General features: G+C 35.3%; 1 protein-coding gene across 1 annotated transcript; it reads right to left on the reverse strand.

The window, feature by feature from the left end:
- Nucleotides 1–321: 321 nt before the first annotated feature.
- On the reverse strand, nucleotides 322–24,198 carry LOC106136523 (adapter molecule Crk). The gene is made up of 7 exons (XM_013337096.2): nucleotides 23,701–24,198; nucleotides 10,856–10,978; nucleotides 8,771–9,008; nucleotides 6,186–6,314; nucleotides 5,596–5,688; nucleotides 4,615–4,710; nucleotides 322–4,232 (listed from the first exon to the last, which is right to left on the reverse strand). The coding sequence occupies exons 1-7, from the start codon at nucleotides 23,745–23,747 to the stop codon at nucleotides 4,128–4,130; spliced, it is 831 nt and encodes a 276-aa protein (XP_013192550.1). The 5' UTR covers nucleotides 23,748–24,198; the 3' UTR covers nucleotides 322–4,127.
- Nucleotides 24,199–24,256: the final 58 nt, after the last annotated feature.

Genomic DNA, 24,256 nt, shown 5'->3' on the forward strand with positions numbered 1-24,256 from the left:
AGAGTGCGCTATTGTTAATGAAATATGATACACTACTTGATACGTGAAGCTACTTACCAAGAAGCGCTTTTGAGGTCATTTTTACAACTTATAAAATAACTGTTTTTTTTTTAAATAGATTAAGGGATTCCTACCCTTGGCCTCCGCTTTAAATTAGTAAACCAGGGCCACAGGTTTGCCTCCTAGGTGAATAAAATATATATATGGAAAAAAGTGAAGCGGCACCTTTTTTATTCTCTAAACTATGAAAATTGTTTTATTTTCAAGTTTACTCTTTAAATAATCTCCTAAAATGTTTTGGTGTAAAATAAATACAAACAATTAATTATACTCCTTCGTATTTATTACTAAATCGTTATATGTAACTTAATAAAAAATTAGACAAATTTCGCTTAATATGACTTAAGTGTACTATACATACAATATTATATGACACGTAATCTCAAAATATATTTTGCATAGTGATTCTATACAACATTAACAACATTTGGTATGTACCATCCCCAGTTTTACGTTTAAGTGAGGAGCTTTACGTTTTATGATTAATAAAATCAATACTTTTGACAGTAGCCGCCAGGTTCTGTAATTTTTTTTTAACATATAAGATATAAAAAAAAAAGAATTCACACAAATCTGTTTTTGTAGGTATTGAAATCGGCTTAGAAACAATAAAAAAAAAAAACTGAAAATTATGAAGATGAATGCTGACACTGTCAATATTTCCTTTAAAATATAACAGAACTTGGCGAAACCTCTTACACATTACACTTAACTAAATACAATAATTGTCTTGCACCAGCAGATATATAAAAATATTGATTGACTATAATATTTTGGAAGAATTACTTCGTAGTGGTTAGGAGATCTGGTCACACACATCAAAAATATCTTCTTAAAAATACACAAAATGTTAACTTATTGTGTTTTTGTAGATAATGTTTTAACGTACAATTATTAATAAATCGCAAAATTACTGAAGTCTAGTAAAATGCACCATTATAACATTAATTTTCAATAGCTATGATTAATATATTTTTATAAGTTACATAATTATTTTTTATCAGTCGTAAAGCAATACGCTCCAGACTTGTAAATACGAGCGTCAAATTTTAATAAAATAAACACTCCATAGGTAGTAAAAAAAATCTGGGTGTAAATATCAAATATAAATAATATTTTCAATGGTAAAATAAATCTAAACATGAAAATACAACAATAATGTGCGTGATCTGAACTCGTTATTAAAAAAAGCTATACAAACTTATCTTTACAGTTAACAGTTCAAACCTGAACATTTGCAACTATCCTTATGCAACTGCATACTATGTAGCGTATCTATACATTAACCTTTTCATTCTTAGTGAATCTAAATTGACACTTCAAATATTTGCTTTTGTTTGGGTGGGATGCATCGTTTCTTTCAAAATCTATATAAACTTAATAGCTTTAACGCAAATTTGGTTAGCCAGTAATTATAGATCATTCGGAACAGATAATTCGTTAGTCGTTTTATTATTCCTATTATCTCTGAAGACTTAACATATTTTTTTATCCATATCACTTTGAATAAAAATAATTACATATATGAGATTTGCAGTATCAATTTAAAAACACATTTACTCAGTACAAAAATCGAATATATAACCAGTCATGACAACTTCGATGTATATTGTGTATCAATTCCTAATGAAAAGTTATAGAGCTGTTAGCAAACGCATTGCAAAGCATTTCAGCTGTAATAGAATATTTCGTTCATTTTTTAAAAATGAAATCGATTACAATCGATACTTTTGTTGTGATATGGCAACACAACAGTTTTAACTTTTGACAGCTGTAGGTTTATTCACGAAATATTGACAAGATAACTTTCTCTAAATAATATCTCTTCTGTTAATCGAACCCAGAGAGAAAGCGAAGCTAATGCCTTGTCAAATGCCGTAAATTACCCAAAGATTAAACATTAGAATTCAGTTCAGGCCCTACCTTTACATCGAGGATGATCATATACTATGAATTTTATGTGGATGCCAAGATAGAACGACATAAATTGCCTTGGGCTCCAAAATATTGCAATCGAAGACTCAAGGAAGAACCAGAACTGAAGCTATGATGACGTCACAAATTTTTCACGCATACCGACGTAAATATAAAACATTTTAGTCAATAGAAAAAAAAAATGGTAACCCTGCCATATGTAAATGAAAATTGGTGTTATTAATATCAATCTTACGCGACTCATTTAGGTACAATACGTGGTCAGATTTCTAACCAATAATTCTTAAATCTCTGAAAGTATGGAACAATTGCGACGCGACGCGACACGATGCGACACGTCGCAATCGGAAAATGCGTTCAGCAGGTCACGAACGCCGACAAAGGCATACGTATATCCTTCTGTTTTTTTCAAACTTTGAGATTAACCTAGTAGATAAAAAGAGAAAAAGATATGACATATACATGTATGTAACCCTCAGAGCAAACACGTTTGACATACAAAGTCTTAAGAGTAATCAACATAGCCATGCATGCAAATACATGAATTTTGTGCGATTTTTTTTTTCATAAAATGCTGTAAAATGCTTTCAAGTGGTAATACCCCATTGAGTATGTCAGGATGTCACTATGGATGATTTTTAATCTTTCGCGCAAAAACTACTGAACTGATTACGATGAAATTTACTGAAACGACCAGAATAACATATAGGCTACTTTTATCCCGGAGTTCCCGCGGGATATATTCCACACGGACGAAGTCGCGGGCGGCCTCTAGTATACAAAATGTCTGATCAATTTTCAACTTTATCAACAGGGATTACATTTTAGATGGTTATACAACTATTATTCACAATACTGTATATGTTATTACTAAATTAAACGCTATTGTTACACATAAAACCTTCGCATATGTTACATACAAATAAATACACATAAAAAAAATACAAGTTCCCAATAATCTCAATATTTCACAATTTTTGATTGAAAACATATTTGTAAAAATCTTTAAAACATATCTATATGTTTGTAAATGAAGAAATCTTTTTAAATATAAAAATAACTTATTTGCTTGGGAAAAACATGGAATAGTGTGAAGTGGCCAAATAAATATTTTGAATGAATGAATAAAGGTTATGTCTATATCAGAAACACATTTTGAACAAGCAGTTTCCTCTTTTGAATTACGATTTATGTAATTATGGACCTAAATTGGTATTAAATAATTTTGAAGTAACACAAACATATTTGAACAAGCACACAGATATTTTGAACTAATATAAAAACTATTTTGAGCTAACAAAAACTAAGAGATAGCTATATAGACCTATCCTGTCTATCCCGTGAAGGATAAAGACGTGATATATATGTATTATGTGTCGATGAATGTGCGCGTTTTTAACATCAAATAAATTACATCTATGTCATGTCAAAAACATATTTTTAACTAGCGTCAAATCATTTTGATCTGGTTGTAACTAGTTTTAGCTTTTAAAAGCCTATTTTGACAGAACTTTATCATATTTTGTCCAGTGAGAACCGTGGAAATATAACCAAACTTGAAAATAAACTAAAAAATACAAAATACATAAAAAATAAAAAAAAGGCTAATAAACTTGGGATTCTTCTTGTCGGCGATGGGCTAGCAACCTGTCACTGTTTGAATCTCAATTCCATTATATAGCCATACAGCTAAACATGGCCCTTCAGTCTTATCAATACTGGTGTTTCTGTCTACCCCGCTAGGGATGCGTGACGTGATGCCGGCTAGAAAGTTTTTTTTTATTCCCCTCCATCTGTTTGATTGCATCATTAAAAATTTTGAAGTACCGAAAAATTCCAAGCTAATTATTCATGTCTATAATTTTCTTGTATACTTACAATAAAGTAGTATAAATGGTAAGATTTACTCTCCGCCTATCCCTCCGGGAGAGAGGTGTGATTTTATATACATAAATATGAAGTTTCCCTTAGTGAGTGTTTCATTCAAAATTGAAGTAATATACTATATATGTACATACGTTATGTATGAAGTTTTTCTCAACCGAGTACTTCTTTCAAGGTTGGTTATATTTCCACGGTCACAATTCCCTTGACCTATTTCGACCTCAGATCTGACCTCGGCGGGGGGGGGCTTAGCTGTTCACGTCGTCTATAAACTCCACGTACGTGAACGGGAAATGGCCAATCTTCCCGTTCAGCTCTCCCTCCCATTGGCCGTTCATGTTCATTTTTATAACCTGGAAAACATTGGAGGAAATTCTTATTACATATTTCAAAAACATCATTTATAGAATAGATTCATTTTCAAAATTGGATACAAGGTATCACTTATTGACATCGCATGTGTAGAAGAAGCGGCGGAACAAACTACACTGCAGCATTTTCATCGGACGTCAATTGTTGTCAAGTGTTCAACTGCATACATACATGTTATCTGTGTTATTATGTGAACTTAGTTTTAACTAATTTATTATACGTCAACCAAACTTGTGAAACCAAAAGTTATGACAATTTTTGAGTGATATTGAAATGTCCATAATAATAATTAAAAAAAAAATTGTATTAAATTTTGATTTTTCAATAATTCAGTTTTACAGTAGTCATAACGTAGTGTGTTACCTTAACAATGTCTCCTTCTTCTAGTTTTAAGGCGGTCTTATCGTAGGCATTGGGGACCCGAGACTGTCTCACGCGAGCCAACGCCGGCAGGGGGCGCTGTAATCACCACATCGCAAAATATAATCACGTCTATATCCCTTGCGGGGTAGACAGAGCCAACAGTCTTGAAAAGACTGATAGGCCACATTCTGGTATTTGCCTTTAAGATAGAATTGAGATTCAAATATGTAGTGACAAGTTGAATCCCCATCGCTTAAAAGGAAAATCCCAAGTTTATAAGCCTTAATCGCCTTTTAGGACATCGTTGGAAAAGAGATGGATGGTCCAATTCTTTTTTCTACAACACTGCAACCTATTTATCAACATCACATAAAATTGAGCTATCCTGTGACTAAGGTCGGTGAAAACCGGCCGAAACGTCAGAAAAAAAATTATGTTCACCATAGACGTAGAAAAAAAGGCGGACAGAGTGTGGCTCAAAAAAAAAGTGAAGCATCGTAATGGCGGCCGACTGGCACGTGGTCGACATCTTCAAGGTCAGTTCAACAGTACACCCGAAACCGCTGAGGTTGCATGAAGAGAGTTACGAATGTGGATGACGCGAAAGACGTATGCAGGGATCGTGGCAAGTTGATTGATGTGGTCTCTGCCTATCTGCTACCTTCGGGATTTTATACATACACACATATGGTCACGTCTATATCCCTTGCGGGGTAGACAGAGAGTCTTGAAAAGACTGAATGGCCACGTTCAGCTATTTGGCTTAATGATAGAATTGAGATTCAAATAGTGACAGGTTGCTAACCCATCGCCTAAAAAAGGATCCCAAGTTTGTGAGCCTATCCCATTAGTCGCCTTTTACGCCATCCATGGAAAAGATATGGAGTGGTCCTATTCTTTTTTGTATTGGTGCCGGGAACCACTCGGCGCACTCGGGATTTTATGTATGTATGTTTCTTTATTGAAACACTGATTATATACCTGCATGTTGGTGTGTTGCTTGTTGTTGTGGGGCGAGGGCGGGTCCACGGGGAGCTCCCCCGCGGGGCACGGGGCGCCCATCGCGTCAAGAATCTGTAAATAATTATAATAGATAAGTGGCAGCGGTAATGGTATATCGGGCTCGACCGCCACAAAGGATATATCTTCCGTCAGGCCGGTGTTATGTCAGATGTTGTATTTATGCTCCGATCCGTGAAATCTTTGCTTGCGCGATTTACGACTCTACGCTTCGACTAATGATGACTTTGTGACGACATCACTAACGTCACATGCCATCTGTCAATCAAAGCGAAGAATGCGATGCGCTCGGGCAATAGCAGCGAAGAGTCTAAATCGCGCAAGCAAAGATTTTATAGATTGAAGCAAGAATACATGCTTCGAATCAACATCTTCTGTCGCGCGCTTCCCCAGGCATTAGACCTAACCTAGCGAAAGATAGCAACATAAAACATTTGAGATTTTTTATAATGTCACAAAACCACTGAACCGATTTTGATGATACCTGACACAGCTACATGAAACTAAAAAAAAAAATAGTATTTTCATCGGGGGTACAAAAATAAACTCACCCTTTGCACGTAAGGAACAGGTATGGATCCCGTGCGACCCTGGGCGTTCCTGGCCGTCCACCACTGGTCCTCGTCCCTGTTTATCACCATCAGCTTCTCACCACGGCGGAAGGGGAGGTCGTCTGCGTCCTGGAATGAGATGGGTGGGCGTTAGGAGTTAATTTTTTTTATATTGTATTCAAGCCTACAGGTTGCTACCCCATACAAGAGGAATCCCAAGTTTACAAACCTATCTATTAGTCGTCTATAAAAATATAGAGTGGTTCTATTTTAAAATATTCGGAAATAACACGGCATAATAACGCATATAAAGCAAAGATTTAACAGTTTGTGATTTGGTTATCTGAGGTGGAAATATGAGAAACATATCTTAACATAATTCTACTAAGAATAATTAAAAAATATACATACATTCAGTCAGAAAAGTATCGGGAATGGATTATTTATTTATGGTTCCAAATTCAAATTTTTGTTTTTTTTATTGTTGTTAGATTGGCACAACTGTTTTCCATTTTGGCGCGGAGTTTGAGTTGCATCTGTTGTTTACATTAAATACAGTGCTATTTTTAGTTATATCATATCTAGTGTGTATTGCTAATTTCATAATGGATAAAAACATTGAACAAAGAGTTTGTCTTAAATTTTGCATTGCCAATGGAATATCGTGTTCAGAGTCACTGAAAATGTTACGGAAGGCTTACGGTGAATCGACTTTATCAAAAACTCGTGCTTATGAGTGGTACAAAGCGTTCAAAAGCGGTCGAGATGTGATGGAAGATTTGCCTCGCTCTGGTAGGCCATCAACGTCTGCAACTGAAGTTAACATCGCAAAAGTGAAGGAAATAGTGACTGAAAATCCTCATTCAACTTTGAGAGAGATAGCCACCGAACTTTCTGTATCTCACGAGTCGATCCGTACCATTTTAACTAATAATTTGGGTATGAAACATGTTGCCGCTCGGCTAGTCCCAAAAGACCTGAATTTTTTTCAAAAACTCAATCGCATGAGAGTCGCTGAGGACATGCTAGAACGAGTCAATTCCGACCCAACATTCATGAAACGCATTGTTACTGGTGACGAGACGTGGGTTTACGAGTTTGACATGCAAACTAGTCAACAAGCTTCGGAGTGGCGCCTTCCAACTGAACCGAAACCGAAAAAACCACGCCGAAGTCGTTCAAAAGTCAAAGTCATGTTGACTGTTTTCTTTGACTCTCGCGGTGTTGTGCACTCGGAATTCTTGCCGGAAGGTCAAACGGTAAATAAGGAATATTATTTGAGTGTTATGCGGCGTTTAAGAGAGCAAATCCGACGAAAAAGGCCAGATTTGTGGAAAGAAAATTCTTGGATTTTGCACCATGATAATGCACCTTCGCACAAGGCCATCATTGTGAACGAATTTTTAACCAAACACTCAACAAATACCATCGAGCAACCACCATATTCACCAGATATGGCTCCAGCCGACTTTTTTCTTTTTCCTAAACTCAAATTACCACTTCGTGGCACCCGTTTTCAATCGGTAGAAGACATAAAAGAGAATTCGCGGCGAGAACTGACCTCAATTCCGGAAACAGCGTTTAAAAAATGTTTTGATGATTGGATTATTCGTTGGCGTAAGTGTATCGTTTCTAAAGGAGCATATTTTGAAGGTGATAAAATAAATTTGGATGAATAACAAACAGTTTGTGTATTATTGATCTTTTCCTGCTACTTTCTTGACAGAGTAGTATATTTATTTTAAGAGCACGCGAGTTTAAATACATTGGTTTTGGTAAAAAAGGTATTTGTGATCGTCAATTGAGAAATGAGTTCATCATCCCTATAAAGAATTCGCTAATATTAGATAACCACGCCATGAATGACTAACGTATATCTTGTTACGCGCGTGCCTCCAAAGAGACGGGACGCGCGAATATATTTTTAGATTTATAGACTAACTGGAGAATGGAAATGGCAGTGGGTCAAACTGTAACGTTTAAAAGGTTTTACTAGATCGTTTGGCGTCGATTGTGGTTTTCAACCGTGTGGTTCCCGGCACCAATAAAAAAAAAACGAATAAGACCACTCCACTCCACTGTCTGGCTTAATGATAGAATTTAGATTCAAATAGTGAAAGGTTGCTAGGTCATCGGATTAAAGAAGAATCCCAAATTTATAAGCCTAACACTTAGTCGCCTTTTACAACATACCTACATGGGAAAGTGATGGAGTGGTCCTATTTTTTTTTGTATTGGTGCCGGGAACCACACGGCATTAGACTAGTTGAGCTAAGTCTGTGATATTTATCTTTAACGATTTATTTACAGAAATAAGCACCATCACGGCTGGTCAACATCTTTACAGAACCCTCATGCTACTTACAACCTCTTATTTTCGAACGTTCTCGAAATGGTACACATCTATAGAATAGAATAGATTTATTTTCAAAATTGAAAACAAGGTATCACTAACTGACGTCACATAACTTAAATCTAACTATAACTACCACCGCTTCCAAAGCGCATGTGTAGAAGACGCGGCGGAACAAACTACACTGCAGCATTTTCATCGGACGTCTACGGAAACTGGACTAGAAACTCACACTGCCCAGGAAGTCGAACTTCGCGATGACAATCTCCAGCACCTGCTGCGGCTGCGGCGCCTTCGACGAAGGCCTGGGCAGCGGCCTCACCAGCGGCGTGGTGTCCAGGTAGTGCGACCTGTAGAACGACAGCAACGCCGGCATGTCCGAGAACAGCTGGTTGCCTATCCTGTACCGGGTCACACCCTCTGGTGAGACGACCGGGTTGATGATGTAGTGGGAGACGCGGTCGTTTTCCCTGTGAAACAAAATTGTTGCGGTTAAAATAATTTTAGGTGCCGTGTGGTTCCCGGCACTAACTAAAACAAAAAAGAGTAGGACCACTCCATCGCTTTCACATGGATGTCGTAAAAAGCGACTAAGGGATAGGCTTACGAACTTGGGATTGGTTTTTTAGGCGATGGGCTAGCAACCTGTCACTATTTGAATCTCAATTCTATCGTAAAGCCAAATAGCTGAACGTGGCCATTCAGTCTTTTCAAGACTGTTGGCTCTGTCTACCCCGCAAGGGATATAGACGTGGCCATATGTATGTATGTATGTATGTAAAATAATTTTAATTTAATTTATGTGATATGGCATTTAATGGCTGCAATAAAGTTAATTATTTTTATTATGTTATTATTAAAAGTTGTGTTCGTCATGATCACCTTGTGGATGTTCAGTTATTTTATCGTCCAAGTAGACGTTGGGGCGCTTTCAACCTATCAAAGTGCGAAGCGTATGAGAATGAAATTATGATGTACTAGAGGCCGCCCGCGACTTCGTCCGCATGGAAACCCTATCAATCCCGCGGGAACTCTGGGATAAAAAGTAGCCTATGTGTTATTCTGGGTCTTCAGCTACCTACATACCAAATTTCATGGTAATCGGTTCAGTAGTTTTTGCGTGAAAGAGTAACAAACATCCATACAAACTTTCGCCTTTATAATAGTAGTAGGATCTATTTCTCTTTATAGGGTGTCCGGTACGTAACTGCTGCTGTCTGACTGAGGTCTTTCAGACGAGGGAGATAAATCAGACTCATGAGTGGCAGATTAAGTATGGAATAATTAATTTAACAACAGTATTGCTTATATACTAAACTAGCTGTGCCCACGACTCCGTCCGCGTGGAATAGTTATTTTGGGCATCATTGAAGCCCTCAAGGATTAATAATTTTCCCCGTGATGTAATTCCTCGATAAATAGTCTATTCAACACAAAAAGAATTTTTCAATTTGAACCAGTAGTTCCTGAGATTAGCGCGTTCAAACAAACATCCAAACAAACACTCTTCAGCTTTATAATATTAGTATAGACATAAACTGGGTCGTGCTGACACATCGTAGTGGTCGCTACTGTATATACGGTATAAATACGTAAATGATCTTTGTACCTATGTTGTTTCTTGAGGAAATCGAAAATCAACAAACTGACGCAGAACACGTAATCACCCTGTATAGTCTCTGACGAGGAACACGCCGCTCTCTGTCTCAAGGAGTTTTATTACTCACCTCATATACACGTTACAGACAGACAGACAAACAAACAGTGACAGGTGACTGACCTAACGCAGAGCACGTAATCACCCTGTATAGTCTCTGACGAGGAACACGCCGCTCTCTGTCTCAAGGAGTTTTATTACTCACCACCTATACACGTTACAGACAGACAGACAAACAAACAGTGACAGGTGACTGACCTGACGCAGAGCACGTAATCACCCTGTATAGTCTCTGACGAGGAACACGCCGCTCTCTGTCTCAAGGAGTTTTATTACTCACCTCATATACACGTTACAGACAGGCAGACAAACAAACAGTGACAGGTGACTGACCTGACGCAGAACACGTAATCACCCTGTATAGTCTTTAAGAAGTAACACTCTGCTCTCAGTCTCAAGGAGTTTTATTACTCACCACCTATACACGTTACAGACAGACAGACAAACAAACAGTGACAGGTGACTGACCTGACGCAGAGCACGTAATCACCCTGTATAGTCTTTGAAGAGTAATACTGTGCTCTCTATCTCAAGGAGTTTTATTACTCACCACCTTATACACTTTACAGACAGACAAACAAACAGTGACAGGTGACTCACCTGACGCAGAGCACGTAATCACCCTGTATAGTCTTGGAGTCCCTCACGAGGAACACGCCGCTCTCGGTCTCATTGAGCAGGAGTTTAGTGGCCTCCGCCCTGGACATGTCGCTGAAGTACCAGCTGTAGACGAAAGGAGAAGAAAAATTTAGCTTGATTGTAGTATAGAAGCAAGGCGTAGAAGTACGAAGTGTGACGTCTAAATCTACTGTTTTTTGTAGTGTAAGTTATGTTTTTAATTTTTTGTTGTAAATTGTTGCGTGCATGGGGGTAACCATTTTTACATTGCTATTCCTAACAGTCGGTATCTTGACGAAGTATTACTTCACTTAGCATAAACAATTATTCTATTCTATATACGACTACGCTCATAGTAATGTAATAATGGTGGACGCCATAAATATTTTGAGTCCATTTCGGGTCCCTTAAATTTTTAAGGCGTATAATTCAAAAAGATTTTTTGCCATAATACTATCAGTGCCGTGTGGTTCCCGGCGATGGGCTAGCAACCTGTCACTATTTGAATCTCAAATCTATCATTAAGCCAAATAGCTGAGGGTGGCCTATCAGTCTTTTAAGGACTTTTGGCTCTGTCTACCCCAGAAGGGATATAGACGTGACCATATGTATGTATGTATACTATCAACCCCCTTAAATAAAATGCCTTATTATTCCCGCCCTGTCTTGGATGGATCACAGAGTCCGCCTATACATATATGATCATCAATCCTAGAATACATAGGTCAGATTTATCAATAGTGAACCCTATTCTACCGGAATTTGTCCAGATCGTGACCTCCCTAGGGCCTGGGATCATGATCCTGAAATGGGTTCGTTAATTTGTTACACGTAGTGACTCTCGACCGTCTTCCAACTTCGTCCGCGTGGAATAGTTATTTTGGGCATCATTGAAGCCCTCAAAGATGAATAATTGTCCCTGATTTTTTTCACATTCTCCATTATTTCTTCGCTCCTTATATTTGCAGCGTGATGTTATATAGAAAGTCTTCTTCAATAAATGGTCTATTCAACACAAAAATAATTTTTCAATTCGGACCAGTAGTTCCTGAGATTAGCGCTTTCAAAAACAAACAAACTCTCCAGCTTTATAATATTAGTATATATATATATATATATCTAACACAGGTTAGATCATTGTATCCAATTGTGTGAAATGTGCAATTTTTCTTACAGTAGTACCTACTCGGTTAGCATTCAAACTAATGTATGCACCACAACAGCTGTGTAACGACATATGTATATTTTTTTAACCCATTTAGTTGCACTGGATGAGTCATGTGTCACAAAATGTGTGTCCTGTAAGATAAATGGATGGTTTTTATGACATGACTCGAAATCAGAATTATTATCGTAATACTCAAAATTGCCGTGTGGTTCCCGGCACCAATACAAAAAAGAATAGGACCACTCCATTTCTTTCCTATAGATGTCGTAAAAGGCGACTAAGGGATAGGGTTACATACTTGTGATTCTTTTTTTTGGCGATGGTCTAGCAACCTGTCACTATTTGGATCTCAATTACATCATTAAGCCGAGCAGCTGAATGTGGCCATTCAGTCTTTTCGGGACTATTGGCTCTGTTTTCCCCGTAAGGGATATAGACGTGACTATATGTATGGATACTCAAAATTCACTGAAGCCGGATTGTTTGATAAGCACGTTGCCGTAAAAGTACCACACTTTTTGAAAGGGAAACCCTTAGCGTTTTATGTTTTTTTTTCTGTAATCAATCAAACAGTTAAAATTTTTATTCATTATTATTGGTCATTTCAAACATCATTTAATAATTGTCACATCTTTTGGTTTCACAACAATGGTTGACGTCGAATATATTACTTTATACATACATACATACATACATAAACTCACGCCTCTTTCCCGGAGGGGTAGGCAGAGACTACCTCTCATATACTACTATATTACTTTATAGCTAAGTTTATTGCAGCTACCATTAAGTTCACAAGAAGCGGTAACAAACTTCACAGTGGCATTTTCTTCAACAACGTAAAATGCACAAATAATTATTAAAACAAACAATTAGAAAAAAATCTAAGTAACTTATTGCAAACAAACAAGAACACGCGAAATTAAATTAAACAAAACATACAAAGGACTTGTCTATATCCCTTGCGGGGTAGACAGAGCCAACTGTCTTGAAAAGACTGAAAGGCCACGTTCAGCTGTATGGCATATATACATAGTGACAGGTTGCTATCGCTATCGCCTACGAGAAGAATTTCAAGTTAATTAGCTTTACCCTTAGTCGCCTTTACATCTCAGAGTTATTGTTTGTTTGTTTATGTTTTTTTATTACATGCGCAGATTGACCTGCACTAGCACCTAGGTCATAACTGAAAATCAGTGAATTGCTCTATAGCAATAAATTCGTTGAGTTGAGACCTTTTTGTATTGCTGCATCTCACACCCTAATTAATTTGTATTCCATATGAAATTGTAAATTGTGTGTAACATACATACATATGGTCACGTCTATATCCCTTGTGGGGTAGACAGAGCCAATAGTCTTGAAAAGATTGATAGGCCACACTCAGCTATTTGGCTTACTGATAGAATTGAGATTCAAATAGTGACAGGTTGCTAGCGCATCGCCTAAAAAAGAATCCTAATTGTGTGTAACAAATCAAATAAATAAATTATCTATCTATGGAAGATATGGAGTGGTCCAATTCTAGAGTGCCGGGAACCACACGGAACTCCTAGTCACCAGATTCACTAAATACAATCAGTACATACGTACGTTTCATCCTGTCGTCCAGATTTCATGGAACTTTTAACTAATTAAGATTACAAAAAAAAAACAAACAAATAACACGTGCTCTTTTCGTTGATAACCCACGGGAACTATGCGAACTCCCTGGCCTGGAACAAGTCCAATTAGGACGCAACAAGTCGGAACTGCCGTGTATCGGACGTCGTCGTCGGATGCGAGTTACTGCCAGGTTATAATAATACGACTTCCGATACTAAGTAACTTGTATCGGTATAAACCTATATTGACGGCCTCTGTGACACAGGTCCCGGGTTCGAATCCCGGCCAGGGCATGATGAGAAAATAACTTTTTCTGATTGGCCTGGGTCTTGGATGTTTATATCTATATAAGTATCACTACATAGTATAAAACAAAGTCGCTATTTTAGTCTGTTTGTCTGTATGCTTAAATATTTAAAATTACGCAACGGATTTTGATGCGGTGTTTTGTAACAGGTAGAGTGATTCAAGAGGAAGGTTTTTATGTATAATAACATTTATAATTTTGCACCCGTGCGAAGCAGGGGCGGGTCGCTAGTTTATTATAAAATATAGTATCGTTGCGTTAGTATCTCGTAACACAAGTTTCTAACTTTCCTCGAGGCTAACTCAATCTGTGTAATTTGTCCCGTATACATATACATATATATATATTGGTGCAGGGAACCACACGGCAAAATTAAATAAGTTCCTTGCATTGTATAATTAAGAACACGCGGTGTCAAAAGTGTGTTATCTTTTAACATGTCAGCACACAACCTTACAAATTTCCGAATAGTTTGTTGATCATCCCATCTCGCTTTTCATGATGAAGTGAAACGGGACAGCGATAGTTATTCGCGCGATAAAAACGGCGTCGCGCGTGCCGTACTACGGGGGCTGGGATGATCAACAAACTATGTGAAAATTTGTAAGGGTGTGTGCTGACATGTTAAAAGATAACATACACTTTTGACTCCGAGTGTAGGTACTTACTAATACATATAATGCACGGAACTTCTTTAATTATGCCATGTGGTTCCCGGCACCAATAGAAAAAGAGTAGGACCACTCCATCTCGTACCAATGGATGTCGTTAATGGCGACCAAGGGATAGACTTACAAACTTGGGATTCTGTCACTTGATATGAATCTCAATTCTATCAGTAAGCCAAATAGCTGAACGTGGCCTATCAGTCTTTTCAAGACTAGTAGATGAGGTAGACAAAGTCTTGTAAAGACTGATACAACGTCTTTACAAGACTGTTAGCTCTGTCTACCCCGCAAGGGATATAGACGTTATTATATGTATGTATGTATCTAGAATTTTCTGGTATTTAGTTTTTTCTAACACACCATTTTGAAACAATAAGATAAAAAATAAAGAGCTAAATTGTAATTAATTACTTCAAGGCTATCAAATGTAAAAGTCATTGCGAATTTGGTTGTTTTTATCTATTTGTGTTTTAATGTAAGTACTTTATATTTGATCTATCTACCTTTTATTTTAGTTATATAAAAGAATTAAACACTCTATGTCGTTATAATTTTTTCAATTCGAACCAGTACCTTGTTCCTGAGATTAGCGCGTTCAAACAAATAAACAAACTCTTCAGCTTTATAATATTAGTATAGATGTACATATTTACAGGTAAACTTATTGTTTTACACGTACTTTGACTGCGGTCTCGTGAATCACATAAAACCAATAACAATCAAACGTAATAGTGGTCGAAATTCGTCACTTCGCACTTTTGGTAGTGTTGGACGTCATTACGCTTAGGGCACGTTTACAATGGCGAATCATCATCAATCAATCAATCATCACAAATGTGCTTTTTCCACGATCGTAGATGAAGTCGAATTGAAATAAAGTACATAAAAACGCGCCTCGTTCCAGCCGTTATTATCGCGCGAAGAACTATTGCTGTTTTGCTTTTTATTGTGACGTGAAACGGGAAAGCGATAGTTTTTCGCGCGATAAAAACGGCGTAGCGCATGCCATGCTACGGGGTAGGCAGAAATTACATCTTTCCACTTGACTTTATTAGGCATTTAGGGCAAAATTAACTCGATTTGAGATTTTAGACTCGTTAATTGCTTTAGTAAATCGATACTAATTCAAACAAATAATAAATGAGAACGTGTTTTTGTCTGTCCGTCCTTCACGTTAACACTACTGAACAGATATCCATTATATTTCGCATACATATTTATTTATTTTAACTTCATGGACTTAATGCCATAAGGCATTCTCTGCCAGTGGAACCTTTGAAACAAACTTTATACATATGTATAGTGTGGAGTACGGAGAAGAACACAGGGTACTTTTTACGCAGGCGGAGCCGCGGGCGAATGCTAGTGATTGATAAGCAGAGAGATATATTATCTTTAATATCGAATTTTATTTTGTAATATATGCCGTAAAGAAAGAAAGAAAGAAAGAAAGAAAGAAATCGTTTATTTGTAAAACATGGGTACATAAAATTGATGTTAAATAAAATTTGAAACACCATGTTTTGCCGTTGCAATACAGCATACAAATATAATATAATAATTCATTATCTACATTAATCAAAATTTTTAAAAAAGTCAAACTAAAATATATTTTTACACATGTCAATTCTATTAAAATGTATCATTTAAAAAGTCATTAATACAATAGTAACATTTGTCAGCAAGGAATGTATACAATTTTTGTTTAAACATTTTTAAATCTAACATTTTATAATAATTTGGCAATTTATTATAGATTTTAGCAGCTATTCCAACTACACTTTTGCGAACCTGTGCTAAATTACATTTAATTGTCAAAACATTGTAGAAATATTGTATTCGCAATCTATTTCGCCTGCTTGTATCTGACAACCTCGGAAACAATTTTGGGTTACTTTTTACAAAAATGGCCATTTCATAGATATATATAGAAGGTAATGTAAGTATTTTTAAGGTTTTAAAGTGTTCAACACAGCTTTCTCTAGTTTTAAGTCCACATATGGCACGTACGCATTTTTTTTGAGCCTTAAATATGACCTCTCTTTCAGTAGTGTTTCCCCAGAATATTATACCGTAACGTAATATAGGCGCTACAATACCGTGATAGGCCGTCATTACTGTGTTGCAATTTACAATTTTACGTAAATTGTATAAAGAAAAAGCAGATTTGTTTAATTTCTTGCATAACTCTTCTGAATGAGGTTTCCATGAGAGTTTGTTGTCAATTTGTAATCCTAAAAATTTGGTTTGGTCTACAGTATCTATATCACTATCTTGATAGTGAATATCTATATTTGGTAACTTTTTATTATAAAAATGCATTATATTTGTTTTTGTCAAATTTATTGTTAGATTATTATTCTCAAACCAATTAATTATATTTTTTAATGTCAAATTTATTTCATTTTCATAATTACTTAGAATGTCAGGTTTTATTACTATTGTGCTATCATCTGCAAATAAAATCATAGATTGTTTGGTCACTTTTGGGAGGTCGTTTATATATATGATAAACAGTAATGGACCCAGCACACTTCCCTGAGGCACGCCATGTTTAACTACTCTATTTGTAGATCGATATTTTAATTCATTATTAGTTTTAGGGTCTATGTTTGTTATTTCTGTAAATTGTATTCTGTTAGTAAGATATGATTTTAATAAATTTAAAACATTTCCTCTTATGCCATATGCGTCAAGTTTATTAAGAAGCTTTTCATGATTTACATGATCAAACGCTTTTGTCATGTCAGTAAATAGGGTCGAGATAGGTGCTCTGTCATTTATACTATTTAGTATTTTATTGAGAAAATCATATATTGCCATGTTTATGTTTTTATTTTTTCTAAATCCTTTCTGCTCTTCACATAAAATTTTATACTTTTCCAGGAAGTTATATATATGTTCATGTAGATATTTCTCAATTATCTTGCTAAAAACAGAGGGTAAAGCTAAAGGTCTAAAACATGAGACGTCTTCTTTGTTTCCTTTTTTAAATAAAGGTTTAATTATGTTTATTTTTAATTGATCAGGGTATACACCACTAGATATGCTAAAGTTCATAATATGAGCGAAATGTGGAGCTAGTACATCTGCTACATATTTAACTACTTTTGTAGATATTCCATCATGGCCAACACTATTAGTATTTTTTAAAGATTTAATTATAGTAATGACATCTTGCGTCAATACTGGTGGCATGAAGAGGGTGTTTGGATTGAAGTTAATATTAGCTAAGGTGTTCGTCTTTGGATGTGTCTTTACAATATCAGTGAAGTAGTTATTGAAAGTTTCCGCTATTTCTTTTGGATCAGTTATTTCATTACTATTATCTAATATTTTGGAAATGTGGTCTCTAGATGTTTTTTTTAGATCCATTTATAACTTGCCATGTAGCTTTCATTTTATTTTCAGATGATTTAATATAATGAGCATTCTGTGCTCTTTGAGTTAGTTTTATTATTTGCTTATATTTTTTACTGTACTCTTTAAAGTGGTTCTTGTTGCGTTTAGTTGGTGAATGGCGACTTTTCCACAAGAGTGTACGTTGTTTTTTGCTACACAGCTTTATTCCCTTAGATATCCAGTTTATTTTTTTATTAGATTTATTTCTTATAATTTTGTATGGGAAACATAAAACGTATAAAAGGGAAAAATATTCAAAAAAATAATTATATGCTCTATTTGGATCTTCAGTATTATATATTTCAGAAAAGGATAAACTTTGCAAATGTAATTTAAACTTCGTCATATTTTCAATTGATAAAACACGTTGTTTAGTTTTCCAAGAGTCTACAAATTGTTTATTTTTTATTGGAAGTGTTATAATTTGAGCTGTGTGGTCAGAAAGAGCAAGTTCAATAACTTTTGATTTACAACCACGTTTAAAATTATGAGCGAAGTTGTCAATGCAGGTTTTGCTAACAGTTCTAGTTACTTGTCTGAGTTGTAGTTTTAAATTGAAACTTAATAAAAAATTCTCAAATTCAATTGCTAAACTAGTTTTTTTAAGAATATCTATATTAAAATCACCACACAAGATAATGTTTTTAGAAGCTTTTTTACAAACAGAAATCAATATTAGTTCCAGTTTTTCATAAAATAGAGAATAGTTTTTTGAAACTGAGGACCTGTATACACATATAACAACACATTCACGAGAAACTAGTTCAATTCCACAGCATTCTATTACTCCTGGAACAGAGTGTTTAGGTATATCCCCTAATTCACGAAAAGGGATACCAATTCTTGTCAATATACACGCTCCGCCTCTTTTGTTGCTTTTCCTGGAGAAATAAGCCGCCAATCGGTAGTTTGGGAGATCAAGAAGATCTTCTTCTCCGGACAGGATGAAGTGTTCCGTTATACAAATCACGTCTATTGGAGTATTTTCAGTTTGCATTAAATTATCTAAGTGTATTGTAAGTTGATTTGACTTGTTGATTAATCCTGCAATATTCTGATGTAATATGTTTATGTTTTGGTTTTTTATGTCACTAGCATGCTTATAATCGAAAAAACTGCGTTGATGTAGAAGAGTTTCCACTTTCTTGTATGTTTGATGCATTCGTTTGTGTTATTTCAGATAAAGTATCATTCAGAAACATAAATATATTCTTCATGCCCCAATTATTTAGAATACCATGTTTGCTGTCGAACATGTCGAAATCATAAGTTAATGGTAGATTAGAGTCAAGTATATATGCATATTCAAAAGTTTTGACATCCATGTACAATAGATTATTAAAATTTTCAATCCTCCAGTTAAACATATCTGAATGGGTATTACACTTAAATGTTGGGAGGCATATGATTATGTTTGTGTGATTTTGTGTCTGCAGTATTCCTCTAATTCGTTCAACCAGATCAAAGTAGTTCTTCGTAAGTAGAAAGTCATTTGGTCCAACGAATATTACACAAAAGTCATCCATTGTATAGTTTTTTAATTTATCGTCAATACCGTCTAACATAGCTATAATGTCGCATTTTGGTTTTAAATAGTGTAATGTCTCATATTCATTAGAAAAAAAATGTTGCATATAATTCAACATTTTATATGTTTTGTTACCACTAATAAGGCACATTTTTTTTCTGCGTGTGTCTTTTGTCTTTGGTTTGCTTGACAGATGTGCTTTTGTTTGTGAAGTATTCGGTTCATTGAGCGATGAGTGTACTGTGTTATTATTTCTTTTAACTTTACTATCTTTCTTTTTTGTTTTCGTTGAACTTGACTCGTCAATTTTATTACTATTAGATTTGCTGTTGCTGTCAATTGTACTTTGAAGTTGTTGTTTTAGTTCCTGTACTTGTGTTTTAAGTGTATTATTTTCTTGTGATAAATTGCTTACTATTTTATTAGTTGTTTCTAACTCTGCTGTTAGTTTGTCAATTTTAATTATTAATTCACAAATCTCGTTGTTTTCTTCAACGGAAGTATTTGGTAAGCTACTAGCAGTGCCATCTAGCGTATTATTTGACGACCTACTGTCTTCTGTATTTATTTCCGAAGTTGATTGAGAACGTGGACGTCTCATCGTAACATTTTGAAAAAAATTCATTGTGATTGATAAAATGTGTAGAACAAAACTCGATTTGCCCTCGGCGTGATTTGAACCAGGACCCTCTGTGTTACAGATCGGCCGCGTTACCAACTGAGCCACAACTATCTGGTCATTCCTGACGAAATATGTGTAGTAATTGTTATTGTGTCCTTTGATAAAGATGTCAGTGTTTATGCGTATCGTGAGGGTAAGTTAGATATTATAGTGATATTTCTGACTCACTGTTTATCCAAGATGATTTCGCTTGTTGATTTCTTTTGTTGATTACCACACAAACCACAATCACTTTATCTTGCTTTATGTATATTTCATAGGATCAATATCTAACAAAAACTCACTATGTTGTTTTGGACTAATATTTCGACTTGCCAGATATTGTGATATTTCTGACTCACTGTTATCCAAGATGATTTCGTTTGTTGATTTCTTTTGTTGATTACCACACAAATCACAATCACTTTATCTTGCTTAATGTATATTTTATAGGATCAATATCTAACAAAACTCATTATGTTGTTTTGGACTAATATTTCGACTTTAAAGTATTATTTATAAATTTTTAATGATGAGTGACACAGTTTGCGACTAGATCAGTTGCGGGGCGCGGGTAGAGTGTGTAAACGTTAGATACTAAATAATTCAATGACGTGTGAACGTTTCCTAATGTGTTGTGATGTGAATTAATTATTTACTGACGACCAAATTATCTGTCGATCATTTCAATCGCTTATCGTCCGTGATAATTGTACTATGAACATATCAAAGATAAATAGTTATGTAGCTTTAGGTTCTTGCAAAAATATAGTGACATTGCCAACAGAATGCTATTATTAATTTTACAGGTAGACTGGCTTATGTAGCATTAGCAGCTTCTCGCTATTCTAGCAGAATTAAGAGTCGTCTACAAAAAAAAATACATGTACATATTTCGAGATTCATGCAGTGGTTTAACGGTGAAGATGTAGAAACAAACTAGGTTTAAAGTATAGTAGGTAAACATACCTACTATACTTTAAACCTAGTTTGTTTCTAATAAATAATGTATAATAAACATATTATACATTATTTATTATCACCCACACAAAGGTTCTCCGCTTAACCCAATGGTAGACTGTTAGATAATGTTATTAGCATTAAGTCCGCCTATAGTATTTTACAAATCGTAAATGTTACAATAAATAATATATAAATAAACTCATACATGTAGTCACGCCTATTTCTCTTGCGGGGTAGACAGTCTTGAAGAGACTGATAGCTGTTTGGCTTTGATAGAATTTAGATTCCAGCAGTGACAGGTTGCTTGCCATTACCTAACACAAGAATCACAAGTTTATATAAGCCTATCCCTTACTCGCCTTTTACGACAAAAGTTAAAGAGATGGCGGATGGTGGTCCTATCCTTTTTTCTTTTAGTGTAGGGAATCACACGGTACTAAACTCACTTTCGCATTTATAATATAAGTATGTAATATATGGATAGAAAGGATACCCCTTCAGCATATAAAATTATAACATAATAACATATCCTAAAGTTCCTAAACTAATGCTAAGAAGATGGCCTTATCACATTATGAAATCTGTTCTAAAAACTATCTTCCCGTTTCACGTCGTAATACAAAGCGAAATCATTAGTTTTTCGCGCGATAAAAACGACGTCGCGCGTGCCACAACACGGGCGCGGGCAACCACATTAATATATGGGAAATCCCAACTAAGATATCTACATATGGGAATTAATATTTTAATTAATTTACTTAATCTAATAACATTAAGGAAAGATTGACATAAATGTATCTTATTTAATTGTGTGGTGTGATGTAATTATTGAGTTTGTAATAAATACACAATTTGGATTATAATTAATTTAAATTTACTATTTAAGGATGGGATTTGACATTTGGCATGCAGATTTTTTTATGTGGTACTTATAAGGGAGCATTAAAGACAGTATTTCCCATTATTCTCACATATTCCCATTGTTAGCAAAGCTTTGTGCGCCAATCTGTATAAGGTTCCTTTCCAAAGACGGTAGGTAACAGGACTTGCCCCTCCAGGATAGGAGACAAGTTATACTTCTATCCTGATATGTGGTTGGACTCCTGTCCAAGGTCTGCCTATGACCACATTAAGGGGAAGGAAAATAATCAAATGTGTTTCACTACCATCATACATGTTAACATACATAGATTCAAATAATCACATCTTTTCCATTATGAGGTAGACAAAGCCAACAATCTGGAGAGGACTGGAAGGCCACTTTCAGCAGTATGTCTTTATACCTGTTTACATGATGTTATTTTAGGAGTAGTTAACCTGACTGAGAAAACAGGACAGTCATAAAAACGAGGTTTAATTACCAGGTGCGCTAATAATTTTGCTTAGCCTGTTTGAAATCATACAAATATAATAGAAATTACTCAAAGCTGTTATGATTTTGATGTAATAGTTATAAATAGATAAATTTTGATGTAGAATAATAGTTGAAAACATAAGTTATTAAGCAATCAGCTGTTTCTAAATCAGATGATGTTTTTATGACTTATCATAAGGAAATTTAAACATACATACACATAATCAGATCTTAAGTACTTACAGGCTAGACTTCGCCAACAATAGTAATTCTAATAGTAACAGAATGTTAGTTCATCCCCAAAAAACAACTGCATGAGAAGAGAAGCAGCTGGTAGGTACACTCAATTTTTTTTTGCTACTATACCAGTTTGGCAGCAAATTTTAGCAGTAAGTTTGATTTCTTTAATGTCATTACAAAACAATATTATTTATCCTACTTATATTATAAATGTGAAAGTTTGTGAGTATGTCAGGATGTCAGTATGGATGTTTGATACTCTTTACAACTGAAGACCCAGACTAACACATAGGATACTTTTTATCCCAGAGTTCCCGCGGGATTGTTAGGGTTTCCATGCGGACAAAGTCACCTGCAGCCTCTAGTTAATGCATAAAATACAGCAACCTTCAAATTTAATGTGAAAAAAAAGCTGTTTAAGAATACTTATGTTAGTAACGGTTGGAAATTAAGTTAATGGGAAACCACTATCAAATATGGCTTAAGATTCTTTTAGATGATTGGGGCGGTTTGATTGAAGTCACTACATGAAAAATATAACTCACCCACTCCGGGATCATAAAAACAGGATCCTGGGGTCTTATCAAAAGAAATGAGGATGTAACCCAATCTTACACTAGGAGGTAAAATGTTGAATATACAAGTGTCTTGTTGAAAATACATCTAAAAAAGTTTTTAGGTTTTTCGCGATTTTTTTTTCCATCAGTAACTGATTGATAGCATACAAGAAATTTAAGCTTTTTAGACCCGGCACTTGTATGTCTCAGTCACTTTTCTATTTTTTTTAATCACTTCTATTTCAAATGGTTTTTTAAACATTATATTTCTTAAGGCATGAGACAATGAATTTTTAAGCTTATAAGAATAACATCCCTCTATGGCTACCATAGAAGGATGTTTTTCTTATAAGCCTTATGTTGTATTTACGTACCTGGACATGTCATTGTGGTCAAAAGACCCGATCCCTGGGTCCGCCATGCCGAGGATGTGAGATATGCAATCCTGGCTTTCAGCAGTTTTAGAATACCCAAGACATTACGGCCGGAAGTACCTAAACAGTACAGTTCATAACATCTGCCGGCACCACAACGCCCATACAACAAGTCCCGTATCCACAAATGGTACGCGCCGCAAACTTAACACTCGCAAAACGCAGTCTCAAAATATTAAACCAACAAAAATCACAATTTGTTGACTTGTATTCACATAGGTGTCATCACCGATCACCATTAATGTTCACATCAAAACACATGTTTCCGCATTCTTTGCAATGTGTGATGAGTGTAGATTTTGCGTCTGCACCTTCCACACTAAGTTTGAGACATATAAATAAAACTTAAATCTATAATTAAACTGAATTAAAAATAATTTCACAGAATCACACACGCGAAGTTTCTCTGATGATATAGCATAGACGATGTTTTATTTTTTTTTACTTTTGACGCATAATCTTCATTTTAGGTTTGTCTATGGATAAAGGTGATTGT

Source organism: Amyelois transitella, chromosome 25 (genome assembly GCF_032362555.1).
Source record: "Amyelois transitella isolate CPQ chromosome 25, ilAmyTran1.1, whole genome shotgun sequence".
In the NCBI taxonomy this organism is placed as follows: domain Eukaryota; kingdom Metazoa; phylum Arthropoda; class Insecta; order Lepidoptera; family Pyralidae; genus Amyelois; species Amyelois transitella.

What these genes read in the sequence shown, in the direction of transcription:
- LOC106136523 (XM_013337096.2), bottom strand. Translation starts at nt 23,747, where the DNA reads ATGGCGGACCCAGGGATCGGGTCTTTTGACCACAATGACATGTCCAG. An exon ending in GATTACGTGCTCTGCGTCAG is followed by an intron (nt 9,009 to 10,855) that starts GTGAGTCACCTG and finishes TTTGTTTCACAG; the next exon opens with GGAAAACGACCGCGTCTCCC. An exon ending in AGTTCGACTTCCTGGGCAGT is followed by an intron (nt 6,315 to 8,770) that starts GTGAGTTTCTAG and finishes ATCTCATTCCAG; the next exon opens with GACGCAGACGACCTCCCCTT.